This window comes from Labeo rohita, chromosome 21 (genome assembly GCF_022985175.1).
Source record: "Labeo rohita strain BAU-BD-2019 chromosome 21, IGBB_LRoh.1.0, whole genome shotgun sequence".
NCBI classification, from domain to species: domain Eukaryota; kingdom Metazoa; phylum Chordata; class Actinopteri; order Cypriniformes; family Cyprinidae; genus Labeo; species Labeo rohita.
The window spans coordinates 23705958-23733583 of NC_066889.1; the positions used below are offsets into that span (position 1 = coordinate 23705958).

General features: G+C 35.3%; 2 protein-coding genes across 25 annotated transcripts in view; one reads left to right on the plus strand and one right to left on the minus strand.

Annotated features, from left to right (window-relative positions):
* Positions 1-18511, plus strand: part of cast (calpastatin) — a 42702-nt gene extending 24191 nt beyond the window's left edge. For 6 of the 24 annotated variants that reach the window (XM_051092592.1, XM_051092593.1, XM_051092589.1 and 3 more), the window contains 28 exons: positions 672-827; positions 1314-1433; positions 1775-1879; positions 4364-4408; positions 4512-4607; positions 4751-4831; positions 5338-5388; positions 7002-7082; positions 8512-8589; positions 8664-8780; positions 9311-9418; positions 9530-9646; positions 9801-9899; positions 11262-11333; positions 11456-11509; positions 11688-11774; positions 11875-11991; positions 12173-12271; positions 12420-12470; positions 13027-13137; positions 13227-13331; positions 14644-14736; positions 14843-14884; positions 15400-15525; positions 15606-15689; positions 15877-15909; positions 16227-16345; positions 17315-18511. In XM_051092592.1, the coding sequence (XP_050948549.1) occupies positions 672-827; positions 1314-1433; positions 1775-1879; positions 4364-4408; positions 4512-4607; positions 4751-4831; positions 5338-5388; positions 7002-7082; positions 8512-8589; positions 8664-8780; positions 9311-9418; positions 9530-9646; positions 9801-9899; positions 11262-11333; positions 11456-11509; positions 11688-11774; positions 11875-11991; positions 12173-12271; positions 12420-12470; positions 13027-13137; positions 13227-13331; positions 14644-14736; positions 14843-14884; positions 15400-15525; positions 15606-15689; positions 15877-15909; positions 16227-16325 (2427 nt within the window). In that variant the 3' untranslated portion in view covers positions 16326-16345; positions 17315-18511. The remainder of the gene's footprint in view (positions 1-671; positions 828-1313; positions 1434-1774; positions 1880-4363; positions 4409-4511; positions 4608-4750; positions 4832-5337; positions 5389-7001; positions 7083-8511; positions 8590-8663; positions 8781-9310; positions 9419-9529; positions 9647-9800; positions 9900-11261; positions 11334-11455; positions 11510-11687; positions 11775-11874; positions 11992-12172; positions 12272-12419; positions 12471-13026; positions 13138-13226; positions 13332-14643; positions 14737-14842; positions 14885-15399; positions 15526-15605; positions 15690-15876; positions 15910-16226; positions 16346-17314) is intronic. The other 18 variants (XM_051092608.1, XM_051092609.1, XM_051092605.1 and 15 more) reach the window with 8 other exon arrangements.
* Positions 18512-21209: 2698 nt separating this feature from the next.
* cd8a (CD8a molecule) lies at positions 21210-25389 on the minus strand. The gene is made up of 7 exons (XM_051092613.1): positions 25284-25389; positions 24602-24683; positions 23730-24041; positions 23100-23192; positions 22882-22986; positions 22166-22205; positions 21210-22055 (listed from the first exon to the last, which is right to left on the minus strand). The coding sequence occupies exons 2-7, from the start codon at positions 24672-24674 to the stop codon at positions 22010-22012; spliced, it is 669 nt and encodes a 222-aa protein (XP_050948570.1). The 5' UTR covers positions 24675-24683; positions 25284-25389; the 3' UTR covers positions 21210-22009.
* Between the last annotated feature and the right edge of the window lie 2237 nt (positions 25390-27626).

The window sequence follows — 27626 nt, forward strand, 5'->3', positions numbered from 1 at the left end:
AAAATATGTAACAATTTTTGTGAAAAAAAAAAAACACTTTCCAGTGCAAAAGTCCCTACCACAGTACTAGGGTTTTTGTGGGTGGTTGTCAAGACGCTTGATTTAACAAGCAGAACCATCAAAATCTACAGGAGGACAGAGAATACAGTAAAGATATACAAGACAAAGAAGTCTTTATACTTTTGGATTTAAATGGACTCTTAGGGGATTTTGTTGGTTGTTTTTTGAGACTTAAAATTAAAAATTGAACTTTTTTGAGAACAGAAATGTTCTTTTCATTTTTCTCGTAGTTATCTGTTGCCCCGGACAGAGCATGTTGGGATATTTGGTTGTGGCAGGACATGGTGTCTCCCATGAGGAGTGTCTGCCCTATGACTCACTTTCCTGAATCTAGTTACAGCCGGAGTTTGCTTTTGATTTGCTTGCTTGTAACTGCCATTTGTGTGATTGTTAATGAGCTTTGATCACCAAAACTCCCTGGTTTCTATATCTGGTCAAAATAAAGGTCACTTTAATGTCCCTATACAAACAAAGATCTGCCCAGAGAAAGTGTTTTGCTAGACTATAGTTATGCCATCAGGGAACATCTGAACTTCAGACCTGGGTTTGAATCTGTCTTGATTTCATTGCCTTTCTGATATATGATTGCCATTTTCATGTCTGCATTGTAGAAGGGAACTGCGCAATCGTCTACAGCAGCTGTGACTGTCAAACCCGGCACCACACCTGCAACTCCAGCAGCTCCTTCAGGAGTATCTGCTGCGGGAGCTGCAGGCGGTGGTGGATTCACCTCCACTCAGAAAGGACCTTCTCAAGTCACGCCTCAGGTAGTCACCATCCGTCTGCTGGATTTTGTTGGACTACGGGCTTATTTACACCTTCCTCACGCTGGGTTTCATCAGGGCCACACTGAACTCTTTCTTCAAAACTTCTTTCTTAAAAGCCTTTCTTTCTTAACTTTCTTTCATTCTTGGTTAACATTTTTGGTGAACACTAACACAACACTTCTGGGCTGTTTCCATTTTCAAAACATCTGGAAAGCATCTGTGGGACCATTTGCTCACAAACTTCTCTGTCTAATGGAGATGGTGTTTTTAGTATTTGTTCTTTGGGTCATTTTTTGGATGCCGCCTCAAGTAACATCAAGTTTAAACTCTCTCCTCTGCCATTTTGAAACTAAATCTGCATCTGCGATCCCATCTGCAATCCATCTTCATTTGGTTTCGTCCATCCATCTCATCTCATCTTCATACTTTAAAGTGCATCTTGAGTATCCGCTGTATTCCGTTCTTACACCTGCATACTGATTGCAGGCCACAGTCACTAAACCCACACCTGCACCCTCTCCTAAAGTCCCAACTGTGAGCTCTGGGACTGGACCTGCTGGAACGACAGCAGTGAAGCCCACAGACCCCCTGAAAGACAAGTCCCAGGTACACCAATGCACAGCATTCATTGGCGTTCTGGCTTCTCTTGTCCATCTTCTTCTGCAAAACATGACTTCATCTATATGCAGCTTTTGTGATATCTTCTGCAAGCCAGTTATTGTTGCTTTTACTTCAGGAATTCTCTTTTGATAGATAGTCCAATCCCAGCAATGTCTCATCAATGTATCTTTCATACAGTTGTGAGGAGTTGCATCATTGCACTTCTGTAAAGATAAGACCAATGTCTTATCTCTCTATTCTTTCACTTTCTGGCTTTGCTTTGGCTGCGCAATTGCTCAGTTTCGTTTAGAAATGTAATTTTAATGTGGTGCGTATGCTCCTGATAGAGTACAACCACTCCGTCATCCAAACCGGGACCTACTAAGGTGGATCCGGCTGTTGTGAAGCCCTCAGCCCCAGCCGTTGCCCTAAAACAGACAAGCGCTCAAAAGGTACTTTAATGGAATGATGGACGATCACCGGGAGTGCATAAAAATTTCATCAGCATTCTTATTTTACCCTCACATTCAGATATTTGTGCTTGGGGGAAAAAAGCACTCAGTGTGTCTTATTGGATTTTAAAAGGGCTTTTGAGGGAAATATTTTACTAATTTTTACTAACTGCTACCACAAGGTCACACATTTCAAAACATTGTTGGTCCAGATAGCACATGTACAGTGGCAAAAAAAGGTTAGAAAGGCTGTGAATCATCTGGAAAACATTGTGTTCTATTTTAAGCATTGTAGTTGTGTGCAGTTGACACACAACATAAAACTTATAACTTATACTAATAAGAATAAGACAGTGTATATTTTAGGTCCTGTAACTGGCCACCATTTCTTTTAGGTTTTTTCACGATTTTTAATCACTTATTTTGTCTTCAGTTGTTCATTTTCTGAACATTTTAATGATTTTGTGGTGTAACAAGTACTTTTTTTTCCCATGTAGTCACTCAGTTAATATAAGCTCACTGAATGTCTTAAGCAATAATTATGCTTTTAAATAGTAATTAAAAAGTAAGGAAAAATCAATCATGTTTGTGGGTATCAGGATCAGAAAAAAGAGAAACTAATACTTTTATTCAGCAAGTATGCAAAAAAATCATCAAAAGTGACAGTATCATGTCAAAATCTTAACAGTAAAGACATTACAGTGCCTTGCGAAAGTATTCATACCCCTTCGTTTTTTCACTTTTATGTTGCAGCCTTATGTTAAACTGCTTTAAATTACTTTTTTCCACATCGGTCTACACTCCATACACCATAATGACAAAGCGTAAAACAACTTTGTAACAACTTTGCAAATTCATTAGAAATAAAAAACTAAAATGATTCCATTGCATAAGTATTTCTAGGACACTTGAATTTTAGCTCAGGAGCATTCATATTGCTTGTAGATGTTACTACACTTGAGTGGAGTTAAACTGTGGCAAATTCATTTGAATGAGTACAATGTGAAAAGGCACACACCTCTCAGAAAAGGTCTAACAGCTGAAAATCCATATCCCAAGCTCTGAGGTCAAAAGAACTGCCTGTAGAGCTCAGAAACAGGCTTGCATGAAGGTACAAAGAGTTGCATTGAAGGTTCACAGTAGCATGTAGTTTCCATTATTCATAATGGAAGATGCTTGGAACAACTAGGACTCTTCCTAGAGCTGGCCTTCTGGCTAAACTGAGCATTCGATGGAGAAGGGCTTTAGTTATAGTAGTGACCAAGAAGCTGATGGTCACTCTAGTTGAGCTCCATGATCATATATGCTGGTCTTTATGGCGGTGTGGCCAAACTCAATCCTCTTCTCAGTGAAGACACATGAAAACCCACATCGAATTGGCAAAAAAGCACCTAAAGGACCCTCAGACTGTGAAAAACAAGATTCTCTGGTCTGATGAATCTCAGTTCCAAACATCATGTTTAAAGGAAACCAGGCACTGCACGTCACCTGTAGATTACCATCCCAACAGTAAAGTGTGGTGGTAGTAGCCTCATGCTGGGGGGCTGTTTTTCAGCAGCAGGGACTGAAGGACTCAAGGAGAATTCAGAACCTCAGAAGTTTCACCATCCTACAGGACAGTGACTCTAAGCACACAGCAAGAGTGACTTAGACAACTCTGTGAATGTCTTTGAGTGGCCCAGCCAGAGCCTTGGATTGAACGCAATCAAATATTTCTGGACAAACTTGAAAATGTCTGACAGCCCCCATCCAAGCTGACAGAGCTTGAGAGGTGAAGAATGACAGATATGCAAAGCTTGACACATCATACCCAAAAAGACTTGAGGCTGTAAACGTGCTTCAACTAAAGTACTGAGTTAAGGGTATGAATACTTATGCAGTGTCATTATTTCAGTGTTTTATTTTTAATAAATTTGCAAAGTTGTCACAAATCTGTTTTTTGCTTTATCATTATGGTGTATGGAGTGTAAACTGATGTGGGAGAAAAAGTAATTTAAAGCAGTTTAACATTAGGCTGCAACATAAACAAAATGAAGGGGTATGAATACTTTCGCAAAGCACTGTATGCCACACAAAATTTCTTTCTATTCATTAAAGCATCCTGAAAAAAAGTTGAATGGTTTCCACAATGTTTTCAACTGTTTCTTGAACAGCAAATCAACATATTAGAATGATTTCTGAAGAATCATGTGGCACTGAAGAATGAAGTAATGATGCTGAAATTTCAGCTTTACATCACAGAAATAAATATAATTTTAAAATAGATAATATTTAAAACAGAAAACACTAATAATGACATTTTATGAATATTACTGTATTTTATAACTGTATTTTTGATAAATGTAAGCATAAGAATCTTAAAAAATATTAAAAAACAACCCAAAACTTTTAAATGGTAGTTTACTGAAAAATCCTCCCAGAGGAAAATATGTAGCACAGTCCAGATATGTCAGTATAATAAAGTTATTTTGCTTTGTGCTGCAGGTGCAAGTGGAAGTGGGTCCTCCAGGAGGTAAAGTCAGTACGGAGGTGAGTTTACATGCTGGCTTTATCTTTGTGGTTTGTGTTGTGTGATTATCAGATACTTATAATTAAAACATCCCACTGAGTTTATTTTTATGTGTGTGTGTAGGAGTTAGATCCATTTGATGCCCTGTCTGGCACTTTACCACCATCACAACCTGTGGCTCCTAAAGTCCCAGTATTCACTGGACCAGAAGTCAGAGAGGTACGGCGTAGATGTAGATATATGAGTGATGTATATTTAAAACTTAAGCAATAATCCTAGCATGAGTTTGTGAATGCTGATAATTTAACAGCCTGTGTCTTTCTACACGTGTGTTTTCTAACGGAGTGTATTGCATGTCTCAGCCAAATGTAAAAGCAGAGAAGGGTGTTTTCTGTGGTGAAAGAGATGACACATTGCCGCCCGGATACAGACGAGCAGACCTGGTCAGTTGGAGATCGCACATATTCTTAACCTTTTCTTTTTTTCCATTCCTTTCATTTTGTTAGTAGTTAAAGTGACAGTTCAACCAAAAATGCGTTGTTTCAAACAGGGATGATTTGGTTTCTACCACGCAACACAAAATAAGGACTGATCATTCTTTTCCATGCAATTACAGTTCATGGAGTTGAAAATAAACAGAAATGCATCCAAAAGCATAATAAATGTAGTCTAAAAAGTAGGCTTTTGTGATATATTATAAGTCATAGTGTCTTTTTTGGGGTGAAAAACTCTCTCTTCCCTCTCCTCACATTTCTGATTTGTTTCCCTCTTCATAATGCCTTCTTGAAACCTGTGTTTTTAATTATAGCTTATTGATGTGTGAAGATCTTGTAGAGTCTGTTTTCATTGTGTCTAATTCAAAGCATTGTTTTATGCATATTTTTCAGGCAATTTTCAGTTACTATTTTAGTCAGCTTTGAGTCTGACCATTGTTAATTTGTCCATTCAGGAAAAGAAAACACCTGCTGGAGTTCCTGAAAAGCCTAAAGATGTTCCCAAGGTAGGAGAATTGCCGAGGCCTTTTATTGCTAGTGTGTTGTTTTCAGCCTATTTCTAATCATGTGACTCACATTCTTGTAGATCACACTCACTTGTAAAGTCAGTGTTTACTTGCCTGCTGCCTACTTGCCATTGGGCCTCATGCACTAAAAAATGCACAGGTTGTTTTGTGCACAGACAAAGTTACATACACTACCAGTCAAAAGTTTTTGAACAGTAAGATTTTTTTAAAGAAGCCTCTTCTGCTTACCAAGCCTGCATTTATTTAATCAAAAATACAGCAAAAACAGTAAAAATTTGAAATAATATTACTATTTAAAATAACTGGTTTCTATTTAAATATATTTTAAGATGTAATTTATTTCTGTGCTCAAAGCTAAATTTTCAGCATCATTACTCCAGTCTTCAGTGACACATTCTAATATGCTGATTTGCTGTTCAAGAAACATTTTTTATTATTATCAATATTTTAAACATTCAAGTACATTTTTTTTCAGGATTCTTTGATGAATAGAAAGATCCAAAGATCAGCATTTATCCTGTTTTTTTTTTCTAATAAATGCTGTTCTTCTGAAATTTCTATTCATCAAGGGAACCTGAAAAAAAATCTACTCAGCTGATTTCAACATAGCAGCAAATCATAATATTAGAATGATTTAATGAGGATCATGTGACTGGAGTAATGCTGCTAAAAATTCAATGTTAAAATCACAGGAATAACTTACATTTTAAAATATATTCAAATTAAAAAGTTATTTTAAATAGTAAAAATATTTTAAAATCATACTGTTTTGCTGTACTTTGGATCAAATAAATGCAGGCGGCTTGGTGAGCAGAAGAGACTTCATTAAAACATTAAAAATCTTACTGTTCAAAAACTTTTGACTGGTAGTGTATTTGTTTGTTCTTACTTTCAATGTACTGTTGAATAATTTATGCCTATACCCTTACAGACTCTGTTTTATGCATGATTTATAATGCACATAATATTTGTTAACAATTATTATAGGCATGGATGGTTATTCAGCTTCAAATAATATGTACATATATTTAACAAAAAGCAAATTCCTGAAGTCTTTGCATTATTCTTCATGCCTCTTTCTATCAGTATTTTGGTGCCAAATATTTAGCTTGTTCTATGGGTGTTGGCTAGCAAACAGAAGCAAACACTAATCCATCACTCATTCCCTTTCAGCACATACACTCATCTAACTTGTGCTGTATATTACTCAATATGCAACACAAGTTTTCTGTAAACATCCTTCGCCCACCCTTCAGTTCTCAGAATATTATGATCACAGTCTCAACATTTGATACAGGTTTTCAGATTGTTTTGTTCTGGTTGTTCAAAGAGATCTCAGCTTTTTCAGCTGGTGGTTGTTTTATAAGTTAGCGTGTAAGAGCAGCGTGTTATTAATCTCGAGCTCTTGGTATGCAGAGGGTGTGTCTGTACTTTTCCTGCCAGGGCCCATGCTGTTTGTTATTACTTCAAAATTGAACTTGGGGCTCCCTCTAATGGTCTTTCCTAGAAGTACATCATTAGACATCTAAACGTCACTTTTCTGCAGTTTCATAATTTTCATTAATGCGTGCTTGTTTGATGTTTTCTTGAAGCCTATAAGCACAGACGAGGCGCTGGAGTCTCTCTCGACTGGGTTTGTGTCTTCAGCTCCAGCTCCTAAGAAGACAGATGTGGTGAGTATCTTGACAGCAGTTTGCTGTTTATTTGCTTAAAGGGTTAGTTCACTCAAAAATGAAAATTGTGTCATTAGTTACTCACCCTCATGTTGTTCCAAACCCGTCAGACCTTCGTTCATCTTCGGAAGACAATCTAAGATATTTTTGATTAAATCCGAGAGGTCTTTTACCTTCTATAGACAGCAATGGTACTACCACGTTCAAGGCACCGAAAAGTACCAAAATGTTCCACAAAGAAGTCCATATGACATCAGTGGTTCAACTGGAATTTTACGAAGTTACTTTTTTGGGCAAAGAAAACACAAATATCGACTTTATTTCACATTTTCGTCTCCAATGCGTCACTTGTGGACGCGCGTTCACGAGAGCACGGGAAACGCTAGAAGGGAGACAGCTGTGGCTACTGGGCATGCGCACTTCAATCTAACGTTATTTTTGTCACACTGTACAACAATAATACTGTTTTTGTATTAAAGTAAGAGGTACGTTTAGGGTTGGGGTAGGTGTAGACATTAGTAAAATGCAATCTAATAGGTAAGAAAAATTAATTTATTAACGCCGGATCTGGGTCAGCGCCGGCGCAGCCACACGCGGTGTTGCCAAGTCCACGGTTTTCCCGCGGAACTGGGCTACTTTAATACTGTGGTGCGTGTTGTTTTTAATATCCGCGGGTTGAAGTGACCTCAATAACGTCATATTTATGCTACCACATTCAAGGCCCAGAAAAGTACCAAAATGATCGACAAAGTTGTCTGTGTGTCATCAGTGGTTCAACTGTACTTTTACGAAGCATTAAAAATCGCGGTCTGGGGAATAAAATACCCGTTTTTTTGTCGAGGTTCCACTGGTAAATTCGTATTGCAGGGGCCTTGCTGTATATGGGAGGGTCAGAGACCCTCTCAGATTTTATCAAAAATATCTTAAATTGTGTTCCGAAGATGAACGAAGGTCTTACAAGTTTGGTACGACATAAGGATGAGTAATTAATGACAGAATTTTAATTTTTGGGTGAACTAACCTTTTAAGTCAGGTACTTTTTTATGCCATGCACACACCCCCAGTTATAATGATCCCTTTGCAATGGATTTTTATTTAAATTCAATTTTTCATGTATAAAGACGTATATTTCCTTAAAAAGAAAAATATTATAAATGTATAAAATTTTATATGGAAAATATTTGGTATTTTTCTTAAATAAAATAAGGTTTTAAAAATAATGTTTTTAATGTTTTTTTAAAAAAATGTTATATAGCTTTAAAAAAAATAAAATTAAGTTGAAATTTTAAAAGTTTTGGCACCCTTTTGCGACCCACTTTGAAAATCCCTGGATTAAGATATATTATTAGACTGTTTGGTTATGTATGCATTGTTGTGACTTAATGCATAGTTTTGTTTCTTTGCATAATATTTATTCACTGTTTTTCAGAAAACTGAAACGATAGGAGCAGTCGATGTTCGTTCGGCAGGCATGTCTAACTTTGCTCCCCCTCCACCCTCTCAGCAGGTAACAACATTTTAAAACACTACAACATTATTAAACCCTTTCCAAAAAACTAAACATATCTTTCTCTCCTTAAGCAGAAACAACCAACAACATCTCAACCGGCTACTGTAACCAAATCACCTGCTCCACCAGCTGACAAGAAACCCAGGATAGATACACCTGCACAACCTGCTAAACCTAAGACAGATGCGGTCAGTTTTCAACTTGATACTTTAATGAAATAACATTCATTAGATATCTTAAAGGGAAAGTTCACCCAAAAATGAAAATTCTGTCATTAATTACTCACCTTTATGTTGTTCCAAACCTGTAAGACCTTCGTTCATCTTCGGAACACAAATTGAGATATTTTTGATGAAATCTGAGGGCTTTTTGACCCTGCATAGACAGAAAGGTCTATCATGTTCAAGGCACAGAAAGGTACCAAGAACATTGACAAAATTAACCACTGACATCACATGGACTATTTTGTCGATGCCCCTGGTATCTTTCTGAACGTGGTAGGACCCTTGCTGTCTGTGAAAGCTGTTAGATTTCATCAAAAATATCTTAATTTGTGTTCTAAAGATGAACGGAGCTCTTATGGGTTTGGAACGATATGAGGGTGAAATAGTTTTTGGATGAACTATCCCTTCAAGGATTTAATATTTTAGATATGTTAGTCAACATATTTTAATTTTAAATAAACTGAAATTGTGTCCATTTTCTCTTCCTCCTCTAGACGGACAACTCCATGTCGCTGGACGCTCTCAGCGCTTTGGGCGACACACTGGGCGCTCCAGAACCACCTAAGAAATTACCTGAGCTCAAGCCTGGACAGATAGTTGATGTAACACTTTTGTTTCTTTCATAGATTTGATGTTTATATAAGTGTAATTATCTTCGTCTGTAGAAGTACTGGTACTAGTTTTTTTTTAATAATTTACATGTTTTTGAGCAGGAGAAGAAAGTGAAATCAGAGAAGGGTGTTCGTGTTGGGGAGAGAGAAGACACACTCCCACCAGGTTACAGATTCACAGAGGAAGAGCTCATGAAATATCCTCCACCTGAGAAACAGGTCAGACACTGAATTCTATTTTCATTAATATTTACTATTTTACATCATCTGAGAATGATGATTTATGTGAGCAGAAATGAGTTGTAATAATAGTGTGTTGTGATTGGCTAATGTCACTGGATGCTGTGTTCTGATTGGTGGATGTCTCTCTCAGCCCTCACTAAGCTCAGACGATGCACTGGACATTCTTTCTGGAGGTTTTACAGAGCCCGCAGCAGCACCTGTCGTAAAGGCCCCTGTTCCTCCTGCACAGGTGATAATTTATAATAATTTTCATTAAAATGAGATGCCATAAGAGCAATGTTATGAAGTCGATGATGTGCATTCAGATAGATAAACACTTAATTTGTTCTGTCATCATTTAGTCACCCTTAAATTACAAACGTGTATGAATTTGTTTCTTCTGAACACAAAACAAGATATTTTGAAGAATGTTGGTTACCAACAGTTACTGGTAGCCATTGACTTCCATAGCTTTTTTTCCGTACTATGGAAGTCAGTGGCTGCCAGCTGTTTGGTTATTAACATTCTCCAAAAGATCTTCAACGTACAGTTTGAAACAACTTGAGAGTGAGTATTTTTGGGTGAACTATCCCTCAAAAGGCATTACTTTATGTTAGCGTTCGTTACTGAAACAAAATTATTGCATTATGTAGGATTAAGCGTTTAAATAGTTCTGTAACGGAGAGTGAGAGGCGAGCGGATCCATCTGCAAGCTTTTATTAATAGGACGAGGCAAAGACATGGTCATACAGGCAGGGTCAGAACAACAACTAACAGATATGTTGGAGGGAGGCATAAGAGTAGTCCGTGAGGCAGGCGTGGGTCGATCAGCGGCAAACATAGTCCATGACGTGAGTGAGAGGGGTAATCCTTGAAACAAGTGAGGGTTCAGAAGGCAGGCGGTAAGACAGTCCAGACGAGATGGCCAGGCGAGAAAGCTAAACACGGGGAACTCGGAAACTAGGGAACTCAGGAACAAGGGAACTAGGAAAACAACGATAACAACAACAATACTCCGTCATTTGCATGGGGAAAGACCGGGGCTTTTATAGCGCGCCTGATTGGTCACAGGTGCTGACCCAATCAGCGCGCTGGATGACGGGGAATGTAGTCCGGGGTGTAGTGCAACAGTCTGAGCGTTATGACAGGGTGAGAGTGACACCTGGTGGTGAGCGGACCGCAGGTCACCGACCAGATTCATGACAAGTTGTTTCACCACTGGTCATTTTTCAAATCATGAAACAAATAAACCTGCTGGTGTTCCTGAGAAGACTAAAGATGTTTCCAAGGTAGGACAGTCATGGAGGCCGTTTACTGTCAGTGCTTATTTTGAAATAATGACTGGCTGATTGTACATTATATTACTTTTGGCTACTTGCCAAGTGAATAAGTGCACATGAAATATGGATTAGATTTGAAATTGCTTTATTATGGGATAAGAGCACGTAGAGTGACACAAAAGACATTTGTGATAGAATTATAATTGAAGATAGAATGCAGTTATTAACCTAAGTATTCCAGATTGCTTTGTAACAATGCAAATCATTTTGTGTTAGTGCTTCGCTTGCAAATATTAACCTGGTTGCTTTTTGTCTTTCTAATCTTCTTTTAGGGTAAAGTGGATGAATTTGCACTGGATGCTTTGGCAGGCGATTTCGTGGCTCCTGCACAGTCTGCGCCTAAGGTTGGTATATTGCTTGATTCATATCAGTGATATTATTGCACATAGTGCAGTATTTCCTGTTTTCGTCTTCACCCAGAAGATGATTTTTCTATTCTGTTCCGTTCTATTCTCATGTGCTGTAGGTTTCTTCAAGTGCTCCTAAAACTCTACCTCCACAAACATCACAGACAGATGAGGTATTGCAAATACTGGACAAAAATTGTCATATAAGTCACAAAAAATATGAAATTAGTCATACTAAGCATGTCAGTAGTGTTTATTGTGTTTAAATGTTAAAACCGATGTTAATCTTTTTGGACCCTACATATTTTTAATATCAGTGTCTAATTCTGTCCTGCTCTCTCATATGTGTAGGACGCTCTCAGCGCTTTGGGCGACACACTGGGTGCACCAGAGCCACCCAAAAAAGAACCTGAACTTAAACCCAAGGACATTGTTCATGTAATATTCCTATACTACTTATCTTTTTAATTTACAAATGTAAATGTGGAATAGATGTCATGGCTACATTTGTAATAACTAAATGTTTTTTTTTGAGCAGGAGAAGGATGTGACATCAGAGAAGGGAGTTCGTGTTGGAGAGAGAGAAGACACACTCCCACCAGGTTACCGATTCACAGAGGAAGAACTTAAGAAATATCCTCCTCCTCCGAAAGAGGTCAGACATTGAATACAATATTTTATTAATGTCATATTAATGTCTTCTATTATTATGTAAATATTATTTTATCAATTGAGAATGTTGATTTATGTGATTAATGAGATTAAGTAATAATGGTTTGTTGTGATTGGCTGTTGTCACTACATGCTGTGTTCTGATTGGGGGATGTCTCTTTCAGCCCTCACTGAGCTCCGACGATGCATTGGACATTCTTTCTGGAGGTTTCACAGAGCCCGCAGCAGCACCTGTCGTCAAGGCCCCTGTTCCTCCTGCGCAGGTAATAATTTATAATAAGTTTTATTAAAATGAGACACCATATAAGAAATGTTACGTGGTTAAATGCTTATGATGTTCCTAAGGTAGGAAAGCTGTTTTTCCTCAAAGTAGTTATTTTAGAATAACTTTAACCACTAATTTCAAATCAGGAAACAAAGAAACCTGCTGGGGTTCCTGAGAAAACTAAAGATGTTCCCAAGGTAGGAAACCTGTTGTTTTTAACTATTTGGTGTCTCCTGTTGTTAAACTGATAGTTCTGTCATCATATACTCATCCTTAGAGTATTCCAAACCTGTATAAATTTGTTTGTTTTGTTGAACACAAAAGAAGATAATTTAAAGAATGTTGGTAACCAAACAGTTGCTGGTAGCCACTGAGTTCCATTATTATTACAATTTAAAATGTTTTCTGTTTTAATATAAAACATTCTGATGTGCTCATTTGATGCTGAAGAAACCTTTTATTATTATTATCAGTGTTGAAAATAGTTGTGCTGCAGTTTGATACTTTTTTCAGGATTTTTAATGAATATAAAGATTACAAGAACAGCATTTCTTTGAAATATAAATTATTTGTAACATTATAATTGTCTTTATTCTCACTTTTGGTCAATTAAATTCATACTTAAGCCACATTTTTCTTTAAAAAAACAACAATAACGTTACTGTCCTAAAATGTTTGAATGGTAGTATGTTTAATTTCAATATCATCTCAATGTGTATTTAAATCTCTCCTTTTTTTCTTACTGCTCTTTAGCCTTCAGATTGCGATTTGGCTTTAGATGCTCTTGCAGGTGATTTTGTCGCTCCTTCTTCTGCGTCTAAAGTTCAGTCTGCCGTCTCTGGCCCCCCACACGCTGACAGACAGGTAAACGTCTGATTTATCCATATTTGCACATATTATACATTTTCAGACTTTGATTCTGTACTGACTTTCTCTTGTACTGTTTGTTGAAGTTGTCAGAAGGTACCTCATCAGCTTTGGATGCCCTCTCAGACACTCTAGCAGACATTAAACCAGCCCCTGAGCCCGCCCCTGTCTCACCTAAAGACGTTGTTAAGGTAAAACCCTTTTAACTAACCACTAGTAACCATTTTTTGACCATTTATTGAAATTAAGCTGGAAAAAGCATCTTATTAAAACACCTTATTTTACAAATGATATTGATTCTTAAATCCCAAGAATCGATTACCCTAGCCTAGTTTTGAGTTAATGAACGGAATATTGTAGCGCACTTCCCATCCAATAAATCGTAATAAGCTTTGTGCTTTGTTTCTTTTGATATAAAACAAAGTCTCCGATTTCTAATTCCACGCATTTTATTACAATATTCAAAGAAGAAATGGTGCTTTGTCGCTGTTTAATGTGGAGTGACAGATCGCTGTCAGATCATCTCCTCTTTTTAATACATTTCATCACAAAATAAACACGAATAAACATTCAAAGGTATGTTAAAAGAAAGAATACAACTTACCGAAATCCATATCCTGTCTCATGTAATCGCTCAATCTGTGTTTCAACTGCGGAAAGATGTCAGTATAACAGCTTGTAAACAGTGTGTCACTTAATGTCGCATTTACCTCAGAAAAACACACATTCGGTAACCATGAACTCTTTAATCAGCTAGAAATGTTAATTATTTTACTAAAATAAGAGGGATCATATAAAATGCATGTTGTTTTTATTTAGTACAGACCTAAATAAGATATTTCACTTAAAAGACATTTACATATAGTGCACAAGAGAAAATTATAGTTGAATTTATAAAAATGACCCTGTTCAAAAGTTTACATACACTTGTTTCTTAATACTGTGTTGTTACCTGAATGATCCACAGCTGTGTTTTTTTGTTTCGTGATAGTTGTTCATGAGTCCCTTGTTTGTCCTGAACAGTTAAACTGCCTGCTGTTCTTCAGAAAAGGCCCCACAAATTCTTTGGTTTTTCAGCATTTTGTGTAAACCCTTTCCAACAATACCTGTATGATTTTGAGATCCATCTTTTCACACTGAGGACAACTGAGGGACTCAGTATTACAGATGCAATATTACAGATGCTGAATTTGAATTTGAATTTGATTATTAGGCTAAATGTAACTTTTTTTTTTTTTTTTTTTTTCTGGGAAACAAGTATCATCTTTAGCTTATATAATAATGCCATATTGTACATATTTTAAACGAGGGGTTTTAATCATTTGTTTGGCAAAGATGCTCATTTCACATGCAAATATTTATGTTAACATGTACTGCTTAAAGGCACAGCAGCAAAATCAGTTTCATGTAACTCTACCTAAAGGGAAGGTGAAAATAGTCATGTACACTGAATGATGACAGCACTGTATCCTGAAGTTCTCAATGGTTCTTTTCCCAAAACAGGAAAAGAATGTAGTTGAGGAGAAAGTGAGCAAACCAGGTGAGAGAGATGACACCCTTCCACCAGATCATCGGTTCACAGAGGAAGACCGTAAGGTGACTTGATTCTCCGTCATGTTTCCATACCAGTGGATTTCATTTATATACAATTAAAGCTAAAGATGTGACAAATTTTCCACTTATTCTTTGGTCTTAACCACAGGCATTTGAAGCAGCAAAGCAGAAAGGTGCCAAACCAAAGCAGGTACTTTATGAAAAAGATTATTAAATATAGTTTTATATATACCATATAAGTGACCCTGGACTGAAAAAACAGTCATACGAGTCAATTTTTTGAAATTAAGATTTATACATCATCTGAAAGCTGAATAAATAAACTTTCCATAAATGTATTGATTGTTATGATACAGCTGTTTGAAAATCTGGAATCTGAGGGTGCAAAAAAAATCAAAATATTGAGGAAATCACCTTTTGATATATTACATTTTGATATATTTACGGTAGGAAATTTTCAAAACATCTTCATTGAGCATGATCTTAATATCTTAATGATTTTTGGCATAAAAGAAAAGTCCATAATTTTGACCCATACAATGTATTGTTGGCTATTGCTACAAATATAACCGTGCTACTTATGACTGGTTTTGTGGTCCAGAGTCACATATTCATAACTTCATTAAACAAAAAACCTGCATTTCTATAATCTTGATCATTAAGAATCATTGTAGATGTTTAACTGTCTGTCTTTTCATCTCTCAGTCATCAATTGATGACGCAACAGCCCTTGACTTGCTGTCTAGTGAATTTTCTGCCGTACCGCCCGTAAAGCCCTCGGCACCTGATGCCCAACGCTTCATCCCTGAACCACAACCACCAACATTTAAGGTATCACAAACAAACCAGCAAAGGTAACATCCCTCTAAATTCATTACACAAATTCTAACTTTTTTTGTATTTGTTTACAGGCATCAGGTCCAGTTTTTGACGAACTGGCGGAAAAAGTCATTCCCAACCTGACTGACCCCAAAGCCAAAGAAAGCAAACCAAAGGTAAAAAAAACACATTTGACTTTAACATATTAATTTAAAATCCAATATTTGACTGAAAAACGTAAGGGAGATCATAAAAAGTAGGATAAATTTATACATGCTGTTTCTGAAAGAGCACCCGGTTTTCCCCAAGGCCCTTCGTACTAGTTTAAACCGGTTTAAATCAAGGGTCTCTATCTGATTACAGGGAAAGGGTGCAAAACCAAAGTCTAAACAAAAGGTAGGTTGTTTAGAAATGAAATGCATGAATTTGGTTCTTATTCTGTAGCTTTGGCTTATGAACAGCAGCATGGAGATACACAAACTCAATCACCATTCCATTGGCTGAACCACAACAACACATGGCTGGCGGACAGTTTGCATTGTTTAAGCTCTGTGGCCGGTCTTTTAATCAAACGCTTTGCTTTTACAGCATACAGATTTCATACTCCTAGCCTCCACAGGGTGGTGCTCTGCCGCAAAGCAGCTTTCCTATGCTTGCATCAAATGATTGCATACTTGGTTTGCATATGTTAAAATTCTGATTTTGTGTCCTAGAAACAGACAGTAGAAGACTCATCAGCCACAGAGAAGCAGCCTGGTAAACCGAGCTCAGATGTTGTGCCTTCATCTTCCACCAAGAGCGGAAAGAGATAGATCGCATAGATAGATCGCAGGTCAGTAATCCTTACAAACCTCTTTAAATTTTAATTTATATTTTTATAACATATTTATACTGCCGTTCAAAGGTTTTGATGTCGGTATGATTTAAAAAAAAAAAAAATTTTTAAGAAATTAATACTTTTATTTAGCAAGGATGCATTAAAGTCATTAAGTCATTTATAATGTTAAAAAGATTTGTATTTAAAATAAATGCTAGGGTTTTTTTTTCTATTTATCAAAGAATTCTTAAACCAAAAAAAAAAAATCAAGGTTTCCAAAAAATAAGCAGCACAACTGTTTTCAATATTGATAATAAAAATATTTTTCTTAAGAAGCAAATCAGCATATTAGAATTTTAATTAACATTTTTGATATATTTATACTGCCGTTAAAAGGTTTTGAGGTCGGTACAAATTAAAAAAAAATTTTTTTTTTTAAAGAAATTAATACTTTTATTTAGCAAGGATGCATTAAATTAAGAAAGTCATTTATAATGCTAAAAAGATTTGTATTTCAATGAAATGCTTCTTTTCTATTTATCAAAGAATTCTGAAACCAAAAAAGCAAGGTTTCTAAAAATTAAGCAGCACAACTGTTTTCAACATTGATAATAAAAATATATTTTCTTAAGCAGCAAATCAGCAAATTAGAATGATTTCTGAAAGATCATGTGACACTGAAGATGCTAAAAATTCAGCTTTGCATCACAGGAATAAATTATATAATTATAATTATAAATTATATTTGATAATAGAAACACAGAAACATAGAAACCAGTTATTTTAAATCATAGTAATATTTTTAACTGTATTTTGGCCTTTCAAAAAAATCATACTGACTCCCAACTTTTAAACCGTAGTGTGCATGTGTATATATATATATATATATATATATATATATATATATTTTATTTATTTTATTATATTGTAATCAAACTTTATTCTATTGAAGTTTTTAGTTTATGCATGTATTTATTTTTTCAGATTTATGGCATGTCTGTTCAACTCAAGAAACTATTAAAGAGAGCTGATCGGACAAGACATATATTTTATGGTGGACATGGAATGAAACGAAAAATTTATAACTGCACAGAGACACTTAAACGTGTATTTTCAGACCCCCATCTTCCCTTCTTTTCTCCTAAAGCAAAGCAAAAATAAATATAACAATCTTTTATCTCCTTGTGAATGATAGAACATGTATATACGGAAAGGTTGTTTACATCAAAGGCATGTATTGTTCTATTTTTTCAGTCATCTATTTCGTTGTGGCGTTGTGATATAATTTCTCACAGTAAAAAAATATATATATTATGCCATATAATTTTTTTTCCTCTTTACTGGAGGTTTCTCTACAGTCTTCCTGTTCACAGAGATAACAGTTTGAGGAACAGTTGCTGTTTGAGGATCTATTGAGACACTAGTGTACAGAGATGGCGTAGGTTATGAATTCATCGTTTACAATAGAGGAATTACAGTAGATGACCATGATTATGAATGCTGTTGAATGTCTGTATAATGATACTAGTCAAAAAAAAAAAAGGTTTGTATGGGAGGTGTTTTTGTTTCTTTGTAGCTTGTTTCCTGAAGTGCACTTACGAGGATGCTGTCAAAAATAACTGTAAAATAATATTGCAAACACTAAATGCCCCATATGCCTGTTTTATCAGAAAAGCCTTGAAAAGTCATTCAGAAAACTTGCACTGTTAAAGTGTTCTCCACTTGATTTTAGATTTAAGATTTTTTAGCTTAAGCTTAAGGTGTTAAATGTATTTTCAGAACCACTAATAAGTTAGTAGGTGTTGCATTAGTTGTGGGGGGGCAAAGTTACAATCTTTCACTTTCACTTTAACTCAGTTGTGTTGGTTTAAGGGCAACCGCAACGTTGCTGTTTTGCATAACATCAGGGCTTACTGTTTGATGCTTTACAGTGTTCAAATAGCTGATGATAGAAACTGAAATATGACCTTCAAACCCAAGAGTTTTCCATAGTTTTTGATCATGAATGTTGATCAGATCCAGATGGGTTTTCCTACAGCGTTCAAAGATGTGTACTAGACATTGTGACAGGACGGTGTTTTCAAGAAGGGATTTTTACGCTTAAAAAATAAAACAACTTGTTTTGTTAGTTTGGAATGTTCTGTTCTTAAAATCTTTATGCAAATAAAGATGTAATGATGATATAGGGGCTTGGGTATATTGTGTTTTGGGTTTGTGTTTACAGACAATGATAGTAGTTTATAAAATGCTTATTAAAATGTAAATTCAGACCATTTAAACTGATTAGTCCATCTTTATGTACTGTGAGATCAAGCCAAAATCAAAATATGTTGTTTTACTCTGTGTTTTGGTTACAAAGAAAATGCAAAAAAGAAAGGATTACAGTTGAGGTCAAAAGTTTACATACACCTTGCCGAATCTGCAAAATGGTAATTATTTGACCAAAATAAGGGGGATCAAACAAAATGCATGTCATTTTTTTTATTTAGTACTGACCTGAATAGGATATTTCACATAAAGGGTATTTACATACAGTCCACAGGAGAAAATAATAGTTGAATTTATAAAAATGACCCTGTTCAAAAGTTTACATACACTTGATTCTTACAGTTTTTCTCAATTGCTAAAACACAATTTCTGAAACCTTGCTCCATTTTCTGAAACCATTAAATGCAAAACCTCATCTTCAAGCACTATTTACAAAACCTCTGACTCCTCTTGCAAAATGAAACTTTCGCCTAAAAACAGTTTTACCTGTGTTCAAAATCAAGCACTGCTCTCAAATCAAAAACAAAGTGATCAAAATGATATACACTATCAAGCAGTCAGTAAACAATACAACAAAAAACAGAAAACACATTGTTCAAAACATATAGTTCTCAGGGAGAAGCAAATTTTTAGTCTCAATGTTTTGGGCCATACAATTTGTTCATTGTACAGTAAACAGCATACAATGCACTGTACTACAGTATACAATACTAAAAGGGACAAAAATCAAAGGAGTAAACGTGATCAATTTGCTTCTTCTCGTCTTTGGGCTGGGTCAGGCCAGAGCACTTCGTCAACATCACATTGTCCCTCCTGAGGCAACGGGGGAAGAAGCCTCTTGTGTGCCGTATCCATGCTCAGACTTTCTCCTTTCTACCTTCAACAACCTGTTTGCTCTCTGAACTGGCTTATATTGCTTGTGTCACATCATTTGAAACAGGTGACATCAATTTTGAGTGGTTGTGTTCAATCAATGACATGTTTTCTCTAATTGTATTTGAGCGTTGCTACTTGTGTTTACCAGTATGGATGACGTGTGCATTAGAGTGTAGAATGTGTTTTGAGAATGAGAATGTGTTTAGAGTTTTGCTGAAAAGTCTAAGTAAGATCTGCATATTGTGTTTTACCATGTGAAATGGTTTAAGGTATTGACAACAGACTGCACAATTAGCTAAATGAGGTCAGGCAACTGAGAACTTTCTTCAGCCAATGGGTTTTAGTGTTTTAGCAATTGAGAAAAACTGTAATACTGTGTTGTTACTTGAATGATCCACAGATTTTTTTGTTTCGTGATAGTTGTTTATGAGTCCCCTGTTTGTCCTGAACAGTTAAACTGGTCTCACAAATTCCTTGGTTTTTCAGCATTTTTGTGTGTTTGATCTTGAGATCCATCTTTTGACACTGAGGACAACTGAGGTACTCATATGCAACTATAACAGAAGGTTCAAATGCTTACTGATGCTTCAGAAGGAAAAAAAAAAAACTCAAAACGATCCATTAAGAGCCAGGGGGTGAAAACTTTTTGAATTTGAAGATCAGGGTAAATTTATAATTTTTAAAACATATTTTGTCTTTTGGGAAACATGTAAGTTTCTTCTGTAGCCTCTGAAAGGCAGTACTAAATAAAAAAAAAAAAAAGATATTTAAGCAAAATAAAAAAAGTACATATCTTCATTCTGTTTAAAAGTTTTCACCCCCGGCCCTTAATGCATTGTTTTTCCTAGTGGAGCATCACTGAGTGTTTGAACCTTCTGTAATAGTTGTATACGAGTCCCTCAGTTGACCTCAATGTAAAAAGACAGATCTCAAAATCATACAGTCATTGTTGGAAAGGGTTTGTCGGCAGCAATAGTCTCTTGGTTAGCGTGTTGACATATAGCGCAACTGTGCTCATGGCAACCCGAGTTCGATTCCCACCTCGAGGTCCTTTGCCGATCCCGCTCCCCTCTCTCCTCCCAGTGCTTTCCTGTCGTCTATCAACTCTCCTATCTATAAAAATGCTGAAAAACCAAAGAATTTGCAAATACACTGTTTTTACTGTAGTTACCATGACTGAATTTGGATCTGTTGTGTTGTTGGATCTGAAACAGAGATATTAGCAAAAGCATTACAGACACAGACATCAAGTGATATTATTCTAGTTTTTTTATCAGTCGTTTTGTTTGCTTTTCAGTGAAAATGTCTGAACAACCTTAAAAAGTTACATTTAATAATTAAACTTGTGTAAGTGTTGCTTCTCTGATCTTGTTTTTCAAAGATGTTTAGATACTTTCCAAGGCTCATATTTTACATTTTACACTTCTGAAGAATCAGCAAACACATTTCTAATTTAACCTAATAAAGTTAAGTCAAAAATAAACAGTCAGGTGCTCACCTGGTTCTCCTTTAAGTTCTTTCAGGTCTCCAAAAATGAGTTTATTGTTGTTCAAGGCTACGTAGGTGCACAAACCACTGTCTGTCTTATTCTCAAAAGTCTGACTGGCCAAACTAACTTTGTATTCTGGGTCATCAACTCTAGCCATTACATCTACTAAAAGGATGAAAAAATCTCACAAGATCAAATAATCTAGCCTACCACAAACCCACGTGCAAGAATAAAAAAACACCCCTCTAAAGTCTTTATAAGTACAGTGTTTATTTCATTATTTGTCTGTATTTACAGGCATCAGGTCTGATTCCTAAAGCAAACCAAAGGTAAGAGTCGGTACACACGTTGTTGGGCATTATGTAAAGCTGAACATTCATTTTCAGGATACAAACATCAAGAAGTATCACTAAGACTTTAACATTTTCAGATACGCTATTTATACAGTGGCTTTAGCTGAACGGCGGCAGAGAGAAACAAAGTCAAACTACAGTAAAAACCCCATACAGTAACCATTCCATCGGCTATTTGTTCCTATTAACTGATCTGACGGACTGTCTTCATAGTTTGAGCACATTGTTTGCGTTTACACACTGCTGAGGAGTCATACAACATGCACAATTCCATATTACACTTATTGTCCACATGGTGGTGCTCTGCCACACAGCAAGTTTGTGTTATGTTGAGGTTTTTCCTATCACTGACAGCCAACAGATGGCAGATTTCTCTTTTAAACAGACTACAATGCAACGTGACACTGAAGGTGTTTTAATTTAAAGCTTAAAATACATTTTTGATTATTTTACATCAATCATAATAGGCCCTATTTAATAAGTCTACATTAAAGCAAAACATGCAGCATTTCACTAGAAACAGATTAAGATCAAAAACCCTGGAAAGAAAAACAGTCTGTCAATGTAACCGATACAAAAACAAAGTCTGAATAATCATGAATGAAGAAACTGCTTTTCAAATCGCTTATTGTGAAGATATTAAATCAAAGACATCTTTAACCACTACTGGACTTTCCTGTATCTTTACTTAAGCTAGAGGTGGTTGTTGGGCAGTTTTGCATGGCCAGCAGGTCTCTGTCTGAAAATGAGAAATTGAGATTGTTGAACAGAAATTGTACCACGTTAATGACACTTTGTGTCACTGTGCAAAAAAACAAAACAAAACAAAACAAAGAACTCAAGACTTACTGTCTTTTGTAATGGTGGGGACATCGTCTTGTTCTTAAACCTGGTGAGAAATAAAACGTTTTACGAAGATTTGTATTAAAATTTATATTAAAAAACCACAACAGAACAAAACACATCAGCGACATTCATACATTCTTTTAAATAAATTAAGATTGCCAAAACATAATCATTTCAAATGTTTACATGAGAGTAAATTGGAAATATATGCATATGTGTGAAAAATGCATATATTACATATGGAAATATTTAAATGTAAAACTAAATTAGTCCTCCCATGGGGCTTGGTTAATGACCAGACCCTTTTTTCATTTGTTAAGTATTAGCGGGATCACAATTTCAAAATGCCACCTACAGATGCTCTCTACTGCAGGTATGTTCTCATTGATAATATAATGTATAAAATACATTATTATTTTCTTGTGTGTTTGCATTTAGGAATAGTTTAATTGTTCGAAATAAATATGTAGTAGCACTTAAATTTTACAGCTATAGGTACATCTAACAGCTACTTTTTCTCGCCATTGCAAACGGAATTGCACATTTATGATTCCTGTGACACTATATAATTGTGGGTTTGTTTTAATTGACTGTGTTCAAGGCTTAAATGTAACTAAGAGTAACTGTAATTTGCTTATTTGTTCCAAAATGTATGTGCAGTTAAAAACGAGCATTATTTTTTACAGTGTGCATGATTTAAAAAGGTGGATGCGACTTACGGTTGCAGTACAAAATTGTGAAGATCAGCAGAATAAGAAGAACAACACAACCAGAGGCCAAAGATGACAATATCCAAATCTCACAGTTGATGCTGGGTTTTGGGCCTGTGAACATATACACATCCTAATCATTACAGCGCTGTTTGATTATATACTAACACACACACACACACAAATGCATAAATGCTATGTATATAAATATATATAGTCAAACAAACCTTTATTTGGACAGTTACACTGTGCTTTTGTCGTAGTCAACAGTGGTGTATTTTTTGGTGGTGTTACAGCAGTTTTTGGAGCTGTTGTTGGATCTGTAACAAAGATACAAGCAACTATGATCCCCTAAATTCTTATTTATTTATGTATTTTTTGCATTTTTAAGTGAAAATATCTGAACAGCATTTAAACGAGATAAATTTGAGAATCACACATCTGTAACATATTAAGAATTGATTTCAGAGAATATAGTTTAAACTTTGTACTACATTAGCATTGTTTCAGCGCAAGCCGTACAGATTTTTCTTCTCTTTACAGTTTTGTGAAGTCTATACTTGAAACAAGACAAATTTGCCAATAAAGTAACAAAAATAAACTTAATTTACATTAAATGATTACTTAAAACAAGTTATGTCATTTTGCTTCTTAATTAAATTTTCTTGTTTTAGTGTGTAGATAAATTTATTTGCAGATAGATAGATAGAATAACATTGTGAAAATATTAAGAAAAAAACTTCTGCAATGCATGTATTTTACATTACTCTTTTAAAGTGTCAGCAGACAAATACAGATGTGATCACTAAGCAAAATAATTCTATCTATCATAATATTTAGAAAAAGCATTTTCTCACCTGGTTCTCCTCTAACTTCTGTCAGCTCTCCAAAGAAGAGTTTATTGCTGTTCATGGCTGCGCAGGTGTACGTACCACTGTCTGTCTTTTTCTCGAAAGACTGAATGGTCAAACTAACTTTATCACCATTTTTGTTCACTGTGTATTTTAGGTCGTCAGCTCTAGCCTTTTCATCTTTGCCTTTAACAGTGAACAAATACTTTGCACCACTTGTATTTATCTGAAACCAGAATGTAATGGCGCCGGACTGTTTGGGGTCACAATTGACTGTTACTGTCTGTCCTTTTTGGTAGACATTATTTGCAAAGCCCCCTAGAGACAAAGAAAAAGTTTTATATGAAGAAAAACAAGACTTTAGTCCATGTATGAACGAATACAACCTGGAACATATATATATATATATATATATATATATATTAAAAAAAAGAAAAAAAAAATTTATTAATGTGGTAGTATTAAAAGTCATTGGAACTGTAAAATGAATTCCTCTGCACTCAGTGATGCAAAAACACAATTAACTTGTTCTACTATTGAATTAACTGAAACTTAGCTTTTCATAAATTTAAGCATGCAAATATAAATATACATCATCTTTTCTGTACTGTATCATAACTTTCATGCCATTTCTATGTATCAAAAAAAGCTAAAAGTTGCATTTAAAAAAGTATTATTTAACAGAAATTAAAACAACAACAACAACAAGTTGTATATAAAATAATGTGCAAATATTCACTTGGCAAATTTGAATAATTATTTTTGCTCTGTTCAAATGGTCGCGAGCGATCTGGCAGTCTCGTACACTTGCATACCTAAAATATTTCTTAGAATGTAAAAGCATTAAAATATTACATACAAGAAAATGTTCTACTCACCAACGAAGAGGGACAAAATCACACAAATTCCAAGGCATATTTGATACATTTCTTCAATTCTCCGCGCAGACATTAAGTTGTTCTACAACACCAGGAACAAAACAACTAAATGGAAGAAAAAATCTCTCCGTCTGCCCCTCCCAAACCCTCACTTTCATTTTCATGGTTTTCAACTTACAAATTGCACTGAAGAAATGAAATGTGAAAATGTACTATTTGGTTTGTTGCTATTAAAATGCATGAACTATTTTATAAATAAAAAATGTATAAAATATATAACATTTAAAGAAAACGAATGGACCTGAAACATACAGAAAAATGAAACACGAATAATGAAAATGATGGACATACCATAAAAATATAGAAATGCAAATCAAATTCTAGTGTAAATAATAATATACCATTTATATTGAGTTTAGTATAAGGTTTATTTCTTATCATTTCTTTACTTTTCTGACTAAATTAGATAAACAGATCTATTGTGCATAAATGCATCGAAAGAAAGTGACAGAAAGAGATAGATAGATAGATAGATAGATAGATAGACAGACAGACATGTTGTGTGGATGTCACACTCTATAGGTAAGTTGTCAAAATGGTTTACTGTATAATAATTAGTCAATGAATCATAAAACAATTGAAGAAACTAAAATTGAAAATGTAAGTGTGCAAAAAAGTATACCAGATTGGTCTAGAAAATTAGGTAGAATTCTGTCAGAAAATTATTGTATGTAGAAAATGAAAAATATCTAGACCAGTGTGGATCATTTTTAAAATTCGGTCTATAAAACAGGTGGTTGTTGTTTTCTACGTGGCTTGTCGTAATGTCGGTGCAGTGGTGCAGCATGCGTGCACCTGAAGGGGGTCTGCATGCACCAGCAGCGCAGCACGAGCCCCTGCACCGGGGCGCGCAGCTCTTTGATGGCGCGTCAAACCGCATGTGACACGCTCTGACTGGGGCTGTACATGTACAACTTTGGTGGGGACTTTGGCCCTGTAACGTTCAGTAAGCTTTGAAAATGTGACGTTAGGGTGTACAAAGACTATTACATATGCAGTATGCATGGAATGTTTGTTTGTTGCGTCCACGCAATTTGTTCTTTCGCGTTTTTAAGATCTATTTATGCACACTATGATAAAGTGTGAATATTCTCACGCTCACTTTCAAAGACGTATGTTTCTTTCACTCTCGTTCACTCACACACGTCTTAGAAAATCGTAGTCAGGAGGATATACAGTACGGTTAAAAATGCTGAATTAAAAATAGCCCTACTCATTTATCCACCTCATTCTTCGACGCGGAAGTAAACCTACGGCCTAGACTTCCGGTTCATTAGCCATAAAATTTACAAATGCCTGCGCCTACTCTTAGGGGAAAAATAAGGTGGATGGTTTACGCGTGGATAACCAGTGCTGGGGAGTAACTAATTACATGTAACGGAATTACGTAATTTAATTACAAAATAAATGTAATTGTAATTAGTTACAGTTACTGAGAAAAAATGTGTAATTAAATTACAGTTACTTTTGAAAAATGGCAGTGATTACAAAGGGGATTACATCCCCACTTACAGATTTAATTGACTTCTTTCATAAATTGTATTGACTGCTCTAAAATGAGACACCAATGTTTCAGGAGTTTAAGACACAGAATAGGACACATGCTTATTCAATAACTGTTTTATTTCCTATTTGGGTTTATGCATAAAGTTTATTTTTTAAGATTGTTTTTTCCAAGGCATTGTTAGATGCTAGTGTTTTCTGCCATTATTATGCAAACATTTGATTTTAAACCCAGTATCATAGCTATTGAACTATTTCTTGTTATGATGTTATTTATGTTATGATCTTGTTATGATATATAGCGCAGTGACCCGAGTTCGATTCCCGTCTTGAGGTCCTTTGCCGATCCCACTCCCCTCTCTCCTCCCAGCTCTTTCCTGTCATCTCTCTACTGTCCTATCACGATAAAAGGCATAAAAAGCCCAAACAAATAAGTAAAAAAAAAAAAAAAAAAAGTCTGAATTTGTGGTGGCTGTGCTTTAAATTAAATTATTTCACAGCTCAGACTCATTCGGGGCAACTTAAGTCAGTGCTATATGCTTGATAATTTTTCTTGGCGGAAGCTTTGCGTTTGGTTAGCTAATAAAATATTAAAGCTTAATTCAATATTATGTGGACAATTTCTTAATTCTGTCATCCTGGTATCGTGGACTCACTCTGTTGTTTCATACAAATGCAGCTGCTGCCTTTTTTTGTACACTGTAATGGATTATAAAATAACTAACTAACTAGTACTACTAAATTATTTATGTGGTGAAATGTTATATAAGAAAACTGGTATGACTGCACTGTATGCCTAAAATGTCTAGTTTGAACTGGCCGTTTGCTAGCAACTGATTTCTTCGTGGAAGCTTTGCGTTCAAAGATTTCAACTCAGATCAGTGTTTCGTGTCTAATAATTTTGCCACGAAACATCTAAATAATCTATCAAGCAGCTGTGTAATAAAGGAGATAATGTACATTCAGCCAGTTGCTATGGCAAAATAAAGATGTATATTATCCCTTACTTATTATAATCTTAATTCAAGTCATAAAGGATTTTGAAAGTCTGACAGTAATCAGTGTTGAGTGCTACTGTAAGGTTAACTCTGCCTGGTTTAAATGTTTAAAAATGATTAACAGTTGAAAATATCAGAAAAGTAATCAAAAAGTAATTAAAAGTAATGTTACATTAATAAAGTAATTGAAACGTTACATTACTTATTACATTTTAAATCAAGTAACTTGTAATCTGTAACCTATTACATTTCCAAAGTAACCTTCCCAACACTGTGGATAACACACTTAAGTGGAATTAACCTAACTTTTATAAGCCATTTTTTGCTATTAATTTCAATTAAATGGGTGTAATGGTGATTAGTGAATGTACGATTTCAGTTCTTCAAGTTCATCACATTAACTATCAACAAGTTCCTAACATTTGAGGACCAGAAAGTAACACACTGTCTTAATTTGAGACTGT